The sequence below is a fragment of the Podarcis muralis genome, chromosome 1, assembly GCF_964188315.1.
Source record: "Podarcis muralis chromosome 1, rPodMur119.hap1.1, whole genome shotgun sequence".
In the NCBI taxonomy this organism is placed as follows: domain Eukaryota; kingdom Metazoa; phylum Chordata; class Lepidosauria; order Squamata; family Lacertidae; genus Podarcis; species Podarcis muralis.
In genome coordinates this window covers 43,064,142-43,083,438 of record NC_135655.1, presented here as the reverse complement: position 1 = coordinate 43,083,438, position 19,297 = coordinate 43,064,142, and the positions used below count along the sequence as shown (strand labels likewise).

At 48.6% G+C, this 19,297-nt stretch overlaps 1 protein-coding gene and 1 long non-coding RNA gene across 2 annotated transcripts; one reads left to right on the top strand and one right to left on the bottom strand.

The window, feature by feature from the left end:
• Nucleotides 1-237: 237 nt before the first annotated feature.
• Nucleotides 238-3,959, bottom strand: CHAC1 (ChaC glutathione specific gamma-glutamylcyclotransferase 1). Its single transcript, XM_028746501.2, has 3 exons — nucleotides 3,498-3,959; nucleotides 3,006-3,041; nucleotides 238-1,373 (listed from the first exon to the last, which is right to left on the bottom strand). Exons 1-3 carry the CDS (start codon nucleotides 3,942-3,944, stop codon nucleotides 972-974), a joined length of 885 nt encoding a protein of 294 aa, XP_028602334.2. The 5' UTR covers nucleotides 3,945-3,959; the 3' UTR covers nucleotides 238-971.
• Nucleotides 3,902-17,913, top strand: LOC114593999 (uncharacterized). Its single transcript, XR_003705849.2, has 2 exons — nucleotides 3,902-4,208; nucleotides 17,289-17,913. It is a non-coding gene; the product is annotated as an uncharacterized LOC114593999 (long non-coding RNA).
• Nucleotides 17,914-19,297: the final 1,384 nt, after the last annotated feature.

Sequence of the window (19,297 nt, the reverse complement as noted above, 5' to 3'; positions counted from 1 at the left end):
AGATGTAGTATTTACAGGAGGAAGACAGTAATATTGTACACCAGGTGGCACATAGCTGAACTATTTTCAGAATGCTGCCTCAATGGAGCGGGCTTGTGGCTGCCGACTAAGATTGGAAACTCTTGTACCTAAAATGGTTCTGAAACCGGAAGGCATGACCCCATCACACAAACTTGCGGCATTCCCTGCCCTCAGGGCATTTACTAGGAGACGAGCAAACAACTTGGACACTTTCCCTTCAAGAAATATATATATATTCATTACAATAAATACATCTTTCAAGTTATATATAAAAAAGTAGTGCATTAACTGTTCACTTAAGACAAGTCGAAAGCAAATTTGGCCCCATTTGAGCCTACAGAAAGGTGATACAAGTTCATATTGCACTCAACCCTGGGCGTAGTAGTGAAGGTCAAGCTGGAGAAAGAGGCCGACTCCTTTGACCTAGAAGACACTCTGTGCCACACATTTGTGGCTCTTCTGCCAGTTTGTGAGGTAGAGCAAAGCTCACAGCTTTCAACACTGCTGCCAAGTCCCTGCTTAGGGTGATTTGGGGCGGGGCCAGGGGTACCTCAGAAACACTTTTAAGAAAAGCACATTGTAGCTTCTGGCTTTTCCCTTTGACGATGAAAAAAGAACACCGTTTGGCTTCCTCAAACCCCATTTGCAAATCTACTCAGAAGTAAGCCTCAGCAAATGCAATAGGACTTGCTCCCAGATTAGCATGCATAGGATAGGAGCCTTCCAGAGGATTTTTCAGGCAGCTTCTCGCCCTGCAACAATGGAGGCTCTCTCCAGTTTCCACTGCCAGTCCAGTGACAAGAAGCATCCCCCCCCCCCTCTTAAAACTGCTGCACCCATTGGCTTTATTAATCTGACTTTTAGTTGTATTAAAAAGTGTGTCTGTTGTGTTTGCTCCTGTTCTTGGTCAAAAAGGTATACTTCAGCCCCTCTGGAGGGCAGAGTCACGTTCATTCTTCCACTGAAGACTCCTCAGGTTGGTATATGTAGGGCAGGATGGAGATCAGAGCCTCCTCAATTGAGAACAAGTGCTCATCTTCTACCTGAGGGCAAAAGTAGCGCATGAAGTCTGCCAACCGCAGCAGGTATTCTATATTGTGGCCAGAACGACCGCTGGAAACTATTATTTGAGCTGCAATGTCCTCTTCAGATGCTGGACCAAGGTAGGAGGGATTCTGCGGGGTTGCAATGTAAACCAGGGCTAGGATAGGCTCAGTCTCTTTATCCTGGGGGTGGAACTTCACCAGCTTGGTGTCGTAGCCTCCAAGCACGGCTTCCCGCATATTTAAATATTTGAGCGAAGCAGCAATTTGATCACCACGGAGTTCATAGGCAACACCCCATGTGCAACCCTGCAATGAATAAAAAATTGACAAGGATTACTTGCTGCGACAGAGGCAGAAACAGAATCATATGCATTATTATATCCTGGAAGCTGATGAAACTCCTGTTTTTTACGTAAACCTGTTAACTAGGTCACACAAGGCTCCTAAAACCACTGGTCAGGGATGGATAAATGTCTCTTCAAAAGAAAGCACCATTATCCTTGTTTTGACAACTCCTTTTGTGACATGAAAGGAGAGCACAGATAGATTTTCTGATCACCTTGTCCATCGCTTTTACATTTTTATTCTGAAGGCTCATGCAGAAGCAAGCTCATTGTTCTCAGAAAGGCTACAGCTTGGTCCAAAATGCATCTGATCAGCTGTGTTTTGCTCCTCTATTATGTCTCAGACTTAAACTTTCAGTGGGTCTATGACCATATAATAAACGATAGAGACTTAAATTTAATTTCCACACCAAGACATTTTCTGCTCATTTTACTACATGTCTTGGTAACACAAAGAAATACTAAGACTTGCTCACAGAGCAGTCTCCTCACTCCTTACCAACTGAAGCAATTTTGCATTTGCTCTTCTCCTGTCCAGCTATGCATAACATACAGCTTGCTGCCAAGTCCAATCTCATTTTAAAGGACTTTGAGGCAGGCTGGAGAAGTCAGAGACCACTAAATTATAAAAACACTGGCTATTCCTTCCACTCCAGCCTACCCACTGAGTGATTAATCCAATCGGCTCTGACAGAGGCTCCAGGAAGGACACGGCACCATTGACTCAACCACATACCAAATATTTTTCAGCAACTATTTATCTTGTAGGATGTCTGAAATATTATCTCAGCTTTCTCTCATCACCTGAAGATAAGCCCATGTTCATGGCCCCTTACTATATATACACAGCATCCCACCATAGGCGCCGACTCCATGGGGCCTGAGGGGGCTCGAGCCCCCTCAAAAAAATTTTTGGGGGGGCTCAGCCCCCCCCAATAATCTCGGGCGCCCTTCCAGCAGAGCGCCGCCGCCGTCCCCCGCCTCCTCCCCACCTGCTCCCTCGCCAGCCAGCCAGCCAGCCGCGCGCCCTAGTCGGAGAGCCCCGGCCATCCCCCGCGAGATTAGGGAATCCCCGGGGGCGGGGGCTCCTGCCTCGCTGCTTCGCAGCACCACCGCCACTGCCAAGGCACTGCCGGGGGGAATTTCCTTCCTCCTGGCCCCCGCGAGAACAGGGGAATCCCGACTGGCCACACCTCCCAGCCAGCCGATTGGCTGGCTGGGGGGCGTGGCTTGCCCTATTTAGGGCCGGAGCCACTTTATTTGCATATTCATGAGCTTATTTATTATTCATGAGCTTTCCCGGGCCCCCCCAATATTTTTTATAAGTCCGCGTCCCTGCATCCCACTATCCCAACCGCCTAATGTTTCTTGAGGCATTTTGGGCATCCTCCTAAAGCCATAGAAACAAGAAATGCTACATGTCTAGCTGCAGCACTATGACGAACCTCCCCTTCCCCCTCTGTGCAGGAACTAAAGGGGAGGTGGTGAACTCTTTTAGAACTGTTCTGGATTATGCCCAGAAGAACCCAGATTAAGCCTTGCTTTACAGGTGTGTTGAATGAACTGGATAAAGATGTAAACATAAATAACTTACCTCATAATCCTCTTGGAGGGTGACCACTCTACCAGGCTAAACAGGAGAGGAAAGCCAGAGTTAACACACAGTATCAGATATCCACCCGGAAAGCGCAAGCGAAGCACCGCCACACCCAAGGATGCTCCACAAGGAGACCCGCACGGTGCCAGCACTGCAGGCCAACCACACAGGAGGCACAAGCTGCTCTCCAACCAGCACACGGGCAATGCCAAGCCAAGGGCAAAAGGGGTCGTGCGGATCTGCAGCCCCTCTTCAAACCAGCTCCCTCAGCAGCAAATGCTGCTTATAAGCTACCCATCCCTTCCAAACCTGGACCACCACCCGGGTCGCCACCCACAGGCATTCTTCCCGAGAGACACCCAGGGTAGAGAGGCGCCCATCTATCACTCCCACACCCGCCTCGAGGGAGACCCAGGACAGAGGCGCCCATCCATCCCCCCCGCCCCGATCTCTCTCCCCTCCCCACTGCAAAGGGGCGCCCCCTCTCACCATCTTCTCGCTGCCTCGGTGGAAGGTGTCTCCTTGCCAGAAGCGGCGGGTGTAGCCGCGGATGAAGCCCACTTTGCGCGACGTGAACTCGAAATCGGGTCTCCACACCAGCGAGCCGTAGCCGAAGACCCACAGCGGGGATTTGGGCGGCCCGCCTTCCGCGGCGGCCAGGTCTTCCTCCTGCTGCGGCCGCCCAAGGGGGCGCTCCCCTCCGCTGGGAGGAGGAGGAGGATGCTGCGGGTGCAGCGGCAGCGGATCCCGCTTCATGGCCCCGCGCGAGGAACCCGGGAAGCAGCCTGCGACTTGGAAGCGGCAGCGCTGGACCTGCGCTCCGGGGAAGGAGGCTGCCCGGGAGAGAAGGTGGCAAATGCTTGGCACGGTGGCTGGCTGGCGGCGAGGAGGCAAGAGCAAAGCAGACGCTTCCACGATTAACTGCGCCTCCTGCATCTCCAGCCTCTTTAAATACCAGCTCGCCGGGCAAGCCCCACCCATCTGTCATGGAATTCTGGCGCCTCGCGCCGTCCAGTCTCCAATCAGCGCCTCCGGCGTCACGGTAGCCGCGCGTTGTCCCGCCTCTCTGGAATCTGGATTGCTCAGAGGGAGCTGTCGGTCACGGGCGGAGCGCGCGCGCCGATTGGGTTCCCCCCGCCGCCCGCTGCATCAAGCCGGGATGATGCAACTCGGCTGGAAGCTTTCGAGCAAAGCAGGCAGGTGATTGCATCAGGCGGTCCTTTCGGCCGGGCTGCGGGCGCAGGCAGGCGCGGGGCGGAGGATCGGGGTCAGCGGGGGGAAACCTGCTTTAGCGGGTGGCCTTAACGGGGTGCAAGTCTGTGCATCGGCTGTCGAGGGCATTTAGAGGCAGTAGTTTGCCCCCAGTTTATGCGCTGCACGTGATATAGAATACATGCTGATCTCTGCCTAGCAGTGCTGATCGGCAGGACCCCCCCACCATGAAATCATATTGGCACCTCTAAAGGATGTGCGGAGAGGGGACTGGATCGTACACCACTGGTTGTTTTAAATATCGAAATAGAAACGAGCAATACAGGATACAAAGAAAAAGAGGCACCCTTTTCTCCATCTCTGGCTGAACCAGATGGGCCTCCCAACTCTACGATTCCATAGTATTCTGTGGTAGATTACTATGGTAAAAGCAGCTGATGTCAAATTCCTGACGTCCTAGCTTATTGTTGTAAAAATGGTGTGTGTGGGGGGGGGGGGATTTTGCCGAATTGGCAAATATCAGGGGAAAACCTGGATGTATGGCAACGCGATGGAAAAAGCAATGGAGACAGCTCAAAAAGCTTCAAATCCCCCCCCAAAAAAACACAACAATTTGGGTTTGTTCCCAAAAAGAGCTCATCCAATTTGGGGTGTTGGGAATTCTTCTTTTTGAAATATACCAACCCTACGTTGAAATATACCAGCTCGGATCAAAGACACATCTCATGCGCATTTACATGCACAACACACACACACACAGGCTGGGGTGCTCAATGGTGCCCCTCCGGAGGCTTCACCCAGGACAAAAACAAAAAACCAAGCTAGCCCCCGCCCCCCCTCCCAACAGCTCTGGTTACAGGCATCTTCATAAATCCTCCTTCTCATAAGATGATCTATATTCTCCAGCTAACAAGAAACCCACATGCAGGAGAACCTGGGCACCTAGAGGTTGTTTGGCTTAAGCGCAAGAGGCTGGAGCAGGATGGGTGTTGGCTTAGCATGGCCAGGCAGTTGCTGAGGCCCCAGAGTCCACTTGGAGGGCCTACTGGCTTGGATTTCCCCTTGGATGCTGAGGTGGCAAAACCACCACTGCAGGTGGTAGAGGCTGCCCTGTGATGTTTGACATTCACCCTGGATGAGAAGGATTGGGCTACTAGCCATGGTGGCTATGTAAGAACATCCCTGGATGTCAGTTGCTGGGGAGCATGAGTGGGGAGAGTGCTGTTGCACTCAGGTCCTGCTTTGAGACTTTCCATAGACCTCTGTGAGAACAGGATGCTGGACTTGGTGGGTCTTTGGCCTGATCCTATGTTCTTAGGACAGTGAAGAGGTTTTTGCAGGAGCACCCAGTCTCTCTCTCTCTCTCTCTCTCTCTCTCTCTCTCTCTCCCCCTCTCCCCCTCTCCCTGTGGGCAGCACGGAGGGGATCGTTAGTCCTGCTGAGAAGAAGAATAGGGAGCCCACCAAAGATATTTTGCTGAGGGCTTCTCATAACTTAGAACCAGGCTTATGTCTCGTGTCACCATCTGTTCTCTATTCTGTGTCATCATCAGTTGCCGAACTGTTGCTTGAGGTCAGCAGAACAGTCAGTGGTGATAGTAGCAGCTGCTGTGGGGGGTATCTGTGCTGAGATCTGGTCCTCATGGCTTCCTGAGGGGTTGTGCCACCTCAGCAGACAGTGGTAAGATGGAAGTACTTGCCAGTGCTATTTTTCTAGAAAAAGAGGTGCTGGAATTCACCACGAATGGCTCCTTTCTTCTCTTGCAATGCCACCCACCTGAGAGGTGCCGGAACTGAGTTTTGGCGAGTTCCGGTCCCAAAAAGCCCTGCTCCTAGCTAGGATTTAGGGGTGGGGTGCAGAAAATGCATGGGGATAATACAAAACGATTGCAAGAATCTGACCTTGCTTTTAGTCACTTGACCAAAATGAATGAATAAAATGGTTTGCTCACCAGTTTCTGCAAGGGTTGCCGGATGCATGGATAACAATGTAGTGGATATGAGATGAAGTGGGTGGGCCAGGCACAGGATGTGGTTTCAATTTGCTCTGACAATGGTGTCAAGGTATTAGCCATCTCAATGGCAATGTGCAGCTCAGTGCTTGAATTATTGGGCATGGGGATACATCAATAAGCTCTACTGCCTGACTCCTCCCATCCATTTTAATGAAACCATAGTTTCCCTGTTGCCTTCAGAAACTGTGGTTAAGGAGACTGTCACAAAAGACAAGTAGGCTGGCCCTCCTCTGCCCAGCCTGTGATTCAAACATTGGCTCGGCATCAAGAGTAAAGATTGGTCTGAGAAATCTATAATGGCCTTTAAAGATAGTGGTCTGGAGATAATAATCAAGGCAAGAGAAAGGTCTGCATTATGAGTGCCCATATATCTAATGATGAGGCATGAAGCACCTGGTAACCTAAATAGATCATGCAAGACTCAAGAGTTCCTGTGGCTTCAAAGACAACAGGCAGTGACGTGTTGGGTGTGGCCCCAAATTCTCCAATTTAGGCAGGCAGAGGAAGAAAGATACGAAGAGGCAGAGGCTGAACTGCTCACTGACTAGACTTTTTTAACCCTACTAGGTCAAACATTTAAGCGGTGCATCTCAAGCACCTTGCTTATATTATGAGTTTTAGCCTCTGTAGCAGCCCTTGGACAAGGTACAGAGCTGACAGGGTCCATTCTTGTTGCACCACAGAGAGAATGTGCAATATCTTTTCAAGGTTTATGTACTTTGTTTTAAAATGTGCCTTCAGAATCATTTGGGGGGGGGGGGGGAGAATTAATGCTTCGATTTATTTTTTGAAAGTGATACTGAATTAAAATGTTCACATGAACATTTAGTCCAGGAGTTATTTAACTTAAAACCCATGGCTTCAGAACCTGCATTTCCATTTCTGAGGGGACAGCATGCTGCAAATGCCAAAATGCTAATACCTGCATTCAAAGTCCTGCCCAACCATGTATCTTTCTGGGTGGCATGACATGAATTCTCCCTCAGTTTAATCTACTTCACAGGGGTTGATGTGAAGATAAAAGTGTAATTTGTATATGAAAAAGCCCTGTAGAAAGGTCCTGTGACAATGAAAGCTGAGTGGGAAAACTTTGAGACCCACTGTCCCTCATAACCACTTCCTAGCTTGGAATTCAGTTTGTCAACTGCTCAGGGAGCAAAATGTCCCAAACATTAGTATCAGGGGTCAGCAAACTTTTCCAGCAGGGGGCCAGTCCACTGTCCCTCAGACCTTGTGGGGGGCCAGACTATATTTTGAAAAAAAAAGAAATGAACAAATTCCTATGCCCCACAAATAACCCAGAGATGCATTTTAAATAAAAGCACACATTCTGCTCATGTAAAAACACGCTGATTCCCAGACCGTCTGCGGGCTGGATTTAGGCGGCTATTGGGCTGGATCCGGCCCCTGGGCCTTAGTTTGTCTACCCATGTTTTACATCATTGGATGAAGACAAATCAAGGCTGGCTCAAGGATTTGGGATTCTGGTATGCAGAGTCCGCAACAGACATGGTGCTTTGCAAGACCTGCATCCCAGTCAGGCTAGATAAGAATTTTGCTGTGAGAAACTGTTCCTCGCTAGGCTATAGTGGAGGAGTGGAATTACTGGCTCATATTTAGTAAACAAATTATCCCTCCAGGGTGAACATTCAGTGTGTTAGTCTCAGGTGACTGAGGCATATGCACAGGTATGGATTAGGCTTCTTTCTGACAATGGTGAATCACAGCCAAGCAAGAAGGCCATTTACAGAGCTGGGGTGATGCATCGGAACGGACTGTAACAAAAGCAATTATCTTCACTTCAGCTGCAGACATCATACATCTAGAAGCAAGCTGAGGATGTTCCTGTGCTGGAGATTGCTGGACAGTGACCAGCTAAGAAACTTATATAGATAAACCAGAGTCATGGAGAGATCGTACTGTTCAGAGAACACTGACAGCGAGGTAACAACTGGCAGTGTAATGCAAACTCAGCTCAGTTTGGCCTGTCTTGCGTCAGCTTTCTGCTTGACGTTTATTCTTTCTAGTTAACTATCAAGACTTGGTGGAAAACCACTTCCTTTCATAGGATTCCGGTTTGCGCAGTTTGTTGGGCAACTGCATGAACCTATGGAGTTAGAGTGAACCCATGTATAATAAATCAAACTAGCTGGTCTTTGTTTTGTTAATAACAGCAATGTTTTTCATATAAGCAGATTATATTTACATAGGATAGATTCAAGCTGCTATTTTAACAAATCTTCAGAAAGGGTTAGGTTTTATGGATAGGGTAGAAACTTGCAGCAATCGCATGGCTGCTTAGATGGAATTTCTCCCTCCCCTTTTCCTTGTTATGCAAATATAGCAAACAAACAAACAACAACAACAAAGTCAGCTCACATTAACAAAAAAATAATCCATCACTGCTGACTTAAAAGACACGCATATATGTAAGCGTTTTATATGTCCAAATAGATATCCAGATTTATGATTATGATCATGATTCCTGTATTGCAGGGGGTCCAACTCTACAATTCTACGATTCAATGATTATTAATGATGTATACTAGTTATATGCCAAAATTCATCCCTGGTACTATTGGAACCAGCTCCCAGGTCTTGTTCCTTTCTAAGGAATCAAGTTCAGTCTTCATGGCTTTTAGCCATGGCTCTGCATCCTTTGAGGTTAACTCCTGGACCTCTTGGAAGCTTGAAGGTTCCCAAACCTTCTCTGAGATACTAATCCCAACAGTGCCTCCTCGCACTGCCCCACAGGGCAGTGGATGCCCTTAACCATAGTGGCACAATGGAGACTGGCCAAAGGCAAATATATGGCTAGCACTTTACCTTGGGAGGCAGCAGTGGCAGGAGCAGGGCTGCTGCAACAAACAAGCCTTTGGGAGGCAGAGATGTGAGAGGGCATCAGAGGAGGGAGGAAAGGAAAGAGGGACTGAGGCCAGTGTTGCCGCGGCACCCCTGACCTAAGGTTACCAGATTTTTTTCAAAGAATCCAGGGACACTTCTTTTCTGTGGTCTCCTCTGTCGCATGGCCTTCCTCTGGGTCCTAGCCTGCTCTCTTGGAGTGCTAGCCACCGTCGAGTAGGCTTGGGTTGGACCTGGGCTCGGCCACATGTCCTTGCCCTCCCCAGTGCTCTCCTACCTCTCTTCCTCAGCGGCGGCAGCGGCGCGGCAAGGTTGGGGCTCCCCTCTTTTTTTCTCCTTCCTATTTTTCTCTTTCCTTCTCCTTCTCTCCCCTTTCTCCCTGCATCGGCTCCAGGGTTTTCCTGGCCCCGGAGCGCCGCTGGGCAGTTGGCCAGTTGGTTGGGCGCTCTTGATTTGGGTTGCAGGGTGTGTGTGTCAGCGGTTCCCCCAGTTGACGTGCCAGGCGTCTTCGGTTTCCCCCACGGCAGCGGCAGTGGCAGTCTCAGCAGCCCAGAGCCAGCCTGGTAGCGCAGTTGGCTCTGGCTGGCTTCAGGAGCTGCTCGCTGCCATGGCGCCCGCCATTTTGCCTCGCCAGAAGTCCCCATATGATGTAGTAGGGAACATTAATTCCCTACTAATAAATCTACAACACTTTAAATATAAATCTGGGCACATTAAATGAAATCCGGGGACATTCCGGGGACGGATTTTGTCCGGGGACAGATTTGTAAATCAAGGGACTGTCCCTGGGAAACGGGGACGTCTGGTAACCATACCCTGACCATCATTCAAGCTCAGGGTGCCATGGCATAATGGTTGAAAACCTCTGCTCTACAGTGTTGTTGCTTTTTAAAAATAAAGCTACTTGTGCCTTTGGCATGCATATCTAGCACATAAGATTGTTCAGGTGTGTGGAAGGCCCACAACTAATAAGCTAGCCATATACTTGAGGGAGTTCACTTTCTCTAAATAGCACCTATTTGCCTGCAAGTAACTACTGGACTGAGGAGATTAATTGTCCTAGACTAGGACCAATTATTCAGGGCGGGGAAAGGGAGAAATGGCTCCTTCCTCCAAAGGTAAGCTCATGATTCAGGAAACATGCAGAGAAACGGGTCGTGTCCTTTCAACCTCAAATTTATCTCAGTAAACATATGGAGAACTTGCAGGTAATCAACTGTGGTACAGAGGAATAAAGGTGTTATACAGTATTCACTCATCCTGGAAGGCTTTCCCCCTCCTTGGAGTTTCATTAGTCCCAAACTGTATTTAAACCCCAGAGCTTCAATGGCTGGGTAGCTCACAAGCTCCAACAGGAACCTCCCTCCCACTTTTGCCCCTCAGCTATCTCAAGGATCATATCTGTTCTTTACCAGCCATGGACCAAAGGAAGGGGTAAGAGGTTTCTGCTGCCTGGCTGGTATAGAATTTTATGGGGAGAGATTACCTCTCCCCATAAATTTATTACGTTTTTATATTTTGCTGGAAGAGTGGCTGGGGAAACCCAGCCAGATGGGCAGGGTACAAATAAAATAATAATAATAATATTAATAACAACAACAACCTCATGCAGAAAATGAATCTTAGCAACCTTAACAAATGACATTTCCCAGGATTCTTTGGGGGAAGCCATGACAGTTAAAGTGATATAAAGTGCTTTAAATGTTTGGTGCCGATGTGACCTGAAAGTCTCTTGATTCATGAATCAATATGTTGTCAGCTTTGCCTCTGAAGGTTACAAACAAGGTGACTATTCCTGTTTTTGTGACCTTTCCTACTCTAGTTTCACTATTTGTTTCTTTTAATGAGCCAGACTACCTTTAATGAGCCCAGCTAACTTCTGACACAGCACTAAGATAAACCAGCTTCTCTCAGCAATGCCATATTATCCAAACCCGACAGGCTAGCATCTTTGACACATGAGTTCCTGCGAAGGGAAATGCCCATTTCTTTTGTAGAGCATTGAAGGTAAGCACCAGCTAGTCTGTTCTTGTGATGTTTGATGGACCTGAGTCATTCATCTGAAACGCAAGATAAGGTTTCAGAATGAAACACAAATAAAACTGAAGCCATGTGCAGAAAGCCTGAGAGAAAGAAAGCTTGTCTATAAGCTTAAGAAAACAAACAGCACAATTTCTTCTTTCTAGTTTGTGAATCGAAACTCTTTATAGCGAGCTGAAATTCATGACTCAGAATGATTTACAGTGGTACTTTGGTTCTCAAACTTAATCCATTCCGGAAGTCCACTCCAAAACCAAAGCGTTCCAAAACCAAGGCACGCTTTCCCATAGAAAGTAATGCAAAATGAATTAATCTGTTCCAGACTTTTAAAAACAACCCCTGAAACAGCAATTTAACATGAATTTTACTATCTAATGAGACCATTGATACATAAATAATCTATAAACCATAGATAAACTATAAAGCAATAAACTATAAAATAAATAAGACAGTATTGTAGATGATACAAATTAAAATTATTATTTTTTCTTACCTGCACTGATGATAGTCATTGTTTGGATGGGGGGCTTTTATCCATCTCCACAGTCACACAATCAATCAATCAATCAATCAATCAATCAATCAATCAATAAGTAGCTGAACTGGGTTCCACACAGTCACAAAAACAAATTAACCAAAAAAGCCTCAAAAACAAAAACACAAAATAAATAGCAAAAACAAAAGCACCAAACTTAAACCAAGCCGCAGCTTCTGATTGGTGCAGGCACCCTGGAAACAATAGCCAACAGCTGCATTGGACATTCAGCTTCCAAAAAACTTTTGAAAACCAGAACACTTACTTCCAGGTTTTTGGCGTTTGGAAACCAAGGCGTTTGAATACCAAGGTGTTTGAGAACCAAAGTACTACTGTATGGCCACGATCACAGGCATGGCCGGCTAGGCATCGCAGCCTCTGTGCACTCCTTGGTTTACCCCGGGGTTGGCAAAGCTTACCTTGCCTGGGCTGGTTCACTGCCGCGGAGCCCCCTCCGTGGGTTGGATTGCAGGCGGGTGCGATTTCCGGCATCTGCGTCCATGCAGACGTGATTTCCGGCGTCTGCACATGCACAGATGCAATTTCTGGTGACGCAAAAGCTGCACCGGTTTAGCGCAGTGCGTGGGGACTTGTTAAGCGGGTAGCTCGGTTTGGGGGCAGCTCATTGGCTAGTAAAATGACCCCCATGGGCCACTTGTGGCCCATGGGCTTTAGGTTGCCGACCCCCGGTTTACCCATTCTTCAGATGATAATAATAATAATAATAATAATAATAATAATAATAATAATAATACAGTATTGCATTTGCCATTGCCCTTGCCCCAGCAATCTTTTTGGTTGTGGAACTGCAATGGACCTTCCACACTATTGTAATTGTTATATGAAAAGTTTGGGGTTGACTTTTACAGCCCAGCTCCCATCAAGGGATTCCCCTAAGAATGGATGGGACCAGGCAAAGCAAGGCAGATGTTTATTTTCCTGTTGCAACAGTCACCTTCCCCCGCCCCGCCCCACCGCTTGCAAGGAAGTGAGGAGGACCCACAACAAAGGTGTGTCTCCAGGTATTGCTGTGAAACACTTCCCGTCTGAAACCCCAGAGAGCCACTGCCGATCAGTACAGTACGGGGGAAAAAAGGATGATGAGGCAAATAAACTTGAATAGTAAAACAGTAAAGATGTGTGGATCCTAAAACAAAACACTGAACACACAATACAGATAGTGTTATAAAAGTTACGTATGGAAGTACAGTGGTACCTCAGGTTACAGACTCTGCTAACCCAGAAATATTACCTCGGGTTAAGAACTTTGCTTCAGGATGAGAAGAGAAATCGTGCAGCGGCAGCAGGATGCCCCATTAGCTAAAGTGGTGCTTCAGGTTAAGAACAGTTTCAGGTTAAGAACAGACCTCCAGAACGAATTAAGTACTTAACCTGAGGTACCACTGTACCCAGAACCACACTATAAATTGGAATGATTTTGTTTTCTGTTTGTCATGGCCTCCCCTCCAAAGGACAGCGTAATAAAGTACATATGTAATTCTGGGGCCAGGGGATACCAAGTAGTTTTGATCAGGGCATACCCTCCAACATTTCTCCAATGAAAACAGGGACATCCCATTCTATAATGCTGATTTTACTATTGATAACCCACACATCTTACTGGGTTGCCCCAGCCACTCTGGGCAGCTCCCAACATATATAAAAACATAATAAAACATTAAACATTAAAAATCTTCCCTATACAGGATTGCCTTCAGACAGTTCGGGGGTTGGATAACTCCATACCTTCCAACATTTCTCCAATGAAAATAGGGACATTCTAAGACACGGGTGGCGCTGTGGGTTAAACCACAGCGCCTAGGGCTTGCTGATCAAAAGGTCGGTGGTTCGAATCCCCATGACGGGGTGAGTTCCTGTTGCTCGGTCCCAGCTCCTGCCCACTTAGCAGTTTGAAAGCACGTCAAAGTGCAAGTAGATAAATAGGTACCACTCCGACGGGAAGGTAAACGGCGTTTCCGTGTGCTGCTCTGGTTCGCCAGAAGCGGCTTAGTCATGCTGGCCACATGACCCGGAAGCTGTATGCCAGCTCCCTTGGCCAGTAAAGCGAGAAGAGTTCCGCAGCCTCAGAGTGCCGCAACCTAATGGTCAGGGGTCCCTTTAAGCAGCGGCAGAGCATATGCCCGCACTGCCCAGGGCGGGCTTGCTCCCAAGGGGCACGGGGAGTGGAGGGTGCCCTCCCAGGCGCGGGATAGCCGCTCGGGTGCACAGAGTAAGCTGCACACGAGAGCGAAGCGAGTTGCCGATGGCGGACATTCGGTGCACCACCCACCCGCGACTCCCAAGCCTCCCCCAGCTGTCAAAACAAAGGGGGAAGGGGGGAATGCCACCGGCAAAGCAGTGCAGCTCCCCCCTTCCCCTGACGGCTCAGGGTAGGCTTGGGAGTGGTGGGCAGGCAGCGCGCCAAATGTCACCCCCTTCAGCGAAGATGCCCAGGGCGGTCTGCCCCCACTGCATCCCCCTTCCTCCGTCTCTGACCCTAAGGAAAAGTGGGGCATTCCGGGATCAAATCAGAAAGCGGGACAGCTTCTCTAAATTATAGGCATCCCTGGAAAAGAGGGGTAATTGGAGGGTCTGTCAGGGGCAGCATTTTTTTGTTCAGAAGGGGCTGGAGGCTAGTATATTTTGCTCCACTGCTGTGATGGCCTGGGAATCCGATTCAGAGAGTGAACCGGAGGAATCCCAGCCTGCACAGGAGTCCCTGCCTCCAGGGCCGGCTGAACTGGGGCAGGGCCTTGATTCTGAGGAGCCTGCACCTGTGCCGGATCCTCAGGAGCAGGCACCAGGTGAATCCATTCTGGCTCCAGAGGTGGTTGAGGACTCAGTGCCTACAGGTGAGTCTCCCCCTGGGCCCAGTAACCCTTCAGCCTCTCTTGAACTGCAGAGGCTTAGGGCAGAGAGGCGAAGGGAACTGGTTTCTCCCAGGAGGAGTGCTCGCCTTAAGGCCAAGAGAGGAGGGGCTCCTGGGGGCCGGGACCGCCCCTGGCCTCAGAGAAGATAAAGGCCAGGCAGCCCGGTCCCAGGTTGCGGGAGCAACGTCGTCATTGAAGAGCTGTTTCGGCCAGCATCCAGTCCTGTTCCTCCAGTGTTCCTGTCCTTGCCCGGCTCCTCCCTGTGGACCCCGCTTCGCCCGTGGAGGACTGTCTGCCGACCTTCGACTCGGGTCCTGGACCTCGCCCCACGGTAACCTCCCCCCGGGACCAGCACAACTGCGCATTGACTTGTTTCTGCATGAGCTGAGGCCAGGGAGAGGGCTTTCCAATGTGGGACAGAGGCTCTGCTTCTCCTTCCTCTCCACCCATCAGCCAGTGTCCTGGTTTCTGTATGGGAGGCAGCAAGTGAGGAGAATAAGCAGAGGACTCTAAGTGGTGTTGTTCACATTCTGAGGAAAGGAGGAGGAGGCTTGAACAAGCTCTTCGTGTGCAGCCTATACATCAGCTCTGCAATCCATCATGAGTTTCCAGATTGCTTTGTAACATGTAGAAACAGGTATCCTGCAGATCCTTTCCAACTTAAAAGAGGCTTAATTGGAAAGTGAGACACAGACGTCGGATGCACCTCTGTGGCTGGCGCTTGGGTCCGCTTTCCATGTAGTAGTGGAGATCACGGTGGGGAGTGGTTTTGCAGAGGCAACAGTACTGTGAGTGCAATGTGTGAGCTCATCCTCATTCAATGGCTATGCACACAAGAAGGTGAGGGCTTGGCCATAATCTCACTTGCTCTTTGTATCAGAGATATGGGCTAGAGCATGGGTAGGCAAACTAAGGCCCGGGGGCCAGATCAGGCCCAATCGCCTTCTCAATCTGGCCCGTGGACAGTCCAGGAATCAGCGTGTTTTTACATGAGTAGAATGTGCCCTTTTATTTAAAATGTGTCCTTTTATTTAAAATGCATCTCTGGGTTATTTGTGGGGCATAGGAATTTGTTCATTCCCCCTACAAAAAATATAGTCCAGCCCCCCACAAGGTCTGAGGGACAGTGGACCGGCCCCCTGCTGAAAAAGTTTGCTGACCCCTGGGCTAGAGAGCTCTGTGCTTGCATCTTCTCTTGCATGGGGGAAAGCAGTTGAGGTGGATAAAATGGAATGAGGGAGACTATCATGCCTTCAAATGGAAACCAGCCAGCTTTAACCCCTGGGCTGCCAGTTGTCTGTTCTTACATATGCCTTCGTGTGTCTTCAGGTGCTACCAAGCCACAACATCTTGTCTAGACTGCTTGCTGACACATGCCTGTTAGTAATTTTTGGCATGTGTTCAGAAAGTTAAATAAAGAACAAGCTAATTTTAAAAAAGCTTCCTTGTCTGGTCACCTGAAGCCACAGGCAAGTGGGTGAGTGGCTTTTTACAAGCCTGCCTAACATGATATTATACTGCCCTGAAATAAATACTTAGATGCATCGTATTTTGCAGAGTGTCTCAGCAGCTCCTGCCAGCTCTAGGCAGCATTGCCAATGGTCAGAGATGATGGGAGTTGTAGTCCAGCCTCACCTGGAGGACACTATATTAGGCATCCTTGATTTAAGATATTCAGTTTAGCTTGGTCACCACTATCCTACTCTCTTCTAGCTTAGTTACCAGGGCCACTACAACTTTCTGGAAATCCAAGGTACGTGTTTGACTTTGCTCACATTTACTTTTCCAGAAGATCATGAATTCCAGCATTACTTTCCCCAAAGTTCATGCTACATTGCTACATAACTGTGCCCTCTTGGTTAAGGTCAAATCAAAGACAGCAGATCCCCCTCAACATTTTACACTTCTTGAAAGAAGAAGCTGTCAGCAAGGCATGTCAGAGATTTTTGTTTTTGCTGACATCCTACAGAATTGGGTGCTGGATCAGGGAGAGGAGGGTGAAAATCTCTCTTTACCCATAATGCTCACAGAGTGACCTTGGGCCACTCACTATCCTCCCAGATTAATATTCACAGCATCATTGTGAGAAACAACCTAACTCATCCCACACTGTCAGTGTCTCCAGAATGTCACTAGTTTGCAGGAGGGATCCAAGTGTATCCCGGAAATGTAGGTTTGTGCAATTAAAGTGGGCGAAAGTGCTCTGTCGCCCTAGCATAACAAATCCACTTTTAAAGCGAATAAATAAATGGATTTTTTGTGGTTTGGAAAGTGACAAGCCAATCTCCTGAAAGGTGTGGGATAAACAAATGATTTATAGGAAGATGTAGAAATACAGTGCAGGTACATCGAAATGAATGCTCATTGTCATATGACACTCCCCAGCCTCAGTAAACAAATCAGACAAATGTTCAATAGACTGGACATGGCATAAGCTTTGTGCAAGCAAATAAGCACGGACGTTCAATAAACAGGACTTCTGGCAGAGCCCTATGCTTCTTGGAGGATGAGAATACTAACCAACTAACAGCAGCACAAACATGGCCAGCATTGGCACCTATCTGAAAGATATTATTTATGTACCATGAAAATAAGCCGTTGCTGCATTTTGGACGGTTTGGGGAGCAGGGCCTCAGAGGCAGAGCCCTGGCTTCCCAATTTTCTGTGCTTCCCCAAATGAATAAAACTCAGGAAAAGGATTCCTAATTGCATGTTGAATGAGCAGAGCTTGTTCCCTTTTTTTCCAGATGGTTGAATTGAGCTAATGGAGCAACAAGCTCACCCTGGTCAACTCATTCCCAGGACTGAGCCTTTGCACCATGCTTCATGGATTGGCAGGGGTGTTCCCAGCATCTGGCAAGATTGGGCAGTAGTCCATGGATGTCTGAAGGGCCACCAAGACAAGTTCTGGTTTTAGTACCCCGATTGGATCTCTCTCCCTTCTGCTGTCTGAGCGGGTTTCTTGTGAAAGCATCACAAACAATGCCATTTTACCAGGAGAGGAATAAAAAGCTTGGAGACAGCATTTCACTGCCTTCAGGCTGAGGTTCCTATCCTATGTGAGGGTTTGCTTCACTTCTGTTCTTGCTTGATCACTGGTCCTCAGTGGGAAAGGTTAATTAAGGACTGTGAGAATTAGCAAAAGGTAGGGAAAGAGGAGGAGCAGGGACAAATCCTTGACTACATCTTGCACACAGAAACCTGACACTGGTCTTGGAGACTGGAGATCCTATTTCAGCACCAGAGGCTTCTGCATAAATTGGCCCCCTGCACAGCTGCCCAGACACCAGGGATGATTGCAGAAGCAACAAGGGTCATACAGTCTGTTGGTACCAGAGTGTCCTGGAATAAAGGAAACTGCCTTTTCAAATATTATTGCCACCTGAACTTAATAATATTGAGAGGGAGCATGATGAAATCCAGATGTGTCCACCTGGGTGTTTTGTACAGGGCAAGAGCACCTCCTAAAACCTGTATTAGGGTGTGGCGCTCTAGAGTAAGTGGCTTCAAAGAAACTGAGCTCTGCAATCAACTCCCCAGGAAAAATGATAGCGGACATAACCAGTGTGCCAACTGTGGCTAAACATGTGCTTGTCCTATCTTTACTGAGATATGCATGCAGGATGGGAAGGTAGCCTATCTAGGAGATGGAAAACTCTGATTCTAAATCTTCACTGCCTTGCTAAGACTAAGGAGTAAACCCTACACAAAATGGTAGTGGAGTCCCTAAGACAGTTGGACTCCTGCAGCTGAGCTAGTGCAAAAGTATTGCTCTGCTCTCCTTTGGACCACATCAGCAAGGCTGAGAGGGGAATCTTGTCATCTGGACAGTCCAGAACCTCCATACATACGGCCCAGGCTTGCTTCCCAGGGAGGAGAACATAGGCGCCGACTCCATGGGGCCTGAGGGGGCCCGAGCCCCCTCAAAAATTCGTTTGGGGGGGGCTCTGCCCCCCCAATAATTTAAGAAAATTATTAGTTATATTATGCTTTGTAAAATCACAAAATTATGTTGGTATTTTTTATTTTCCTTGTTTGACGATAGTTACCTTTTAAAATACATTCAGTAATGAGTTAAAACAAAGCCACTCCCGATCTAGAGAGGGGGTGGGGTTGCGGGCTCTCGACCCATCAACAATCTCGCGGGGCTGGCGTCAGCCCCGCGAGAAGCGGGGATTCCCCCTAGCTCATTAATATTCACCGCCCACGGCGGCAGCCAATCGGCTGCCGCAAAGGGTGGGCCCTCACAGGTTCACTTAAGGTCGGGGCAGCCCGGGGCTCGCCCCTTTCGTTCCCCCAGCAGCAGCGGTTTGGAGGTCTTGGGCCCCCCCAATATTTTTTACAAGTCGGTATGGGCCCCCCCAATATTTCTTATAAGTCGGCGCCCCTGGAGGAGAACCTAATAGAAGAGCCTGCTGGATGCTGCCCATCGAGTCCAGCATCCTGTTCTCACAGTGGCCAACCATGGGATGAGCATGGGAAGCATGCAAGCAGGACCTGAGCTTGACAGCACTCTTCCCTCCTGCGGTTTCTAGCAACAGGCATTGAGCAGCACACAGCCTCCAAAAGTGGAGGTATTCAGACTAATATGTGACTAACATGCAAGAGAAGTGAACCCACCCAACAGCTTTGTGCCTCCCTAAAGGTAAAGGGACCCCTGACCATTGTCCAGTCGTGGCCGACTCTGGGGTTGCGGTGCTCATCTTACTTTATTGGCTGAGGGAGCTGGTGTACAGCTTCCAGGTCACGTGGCCAG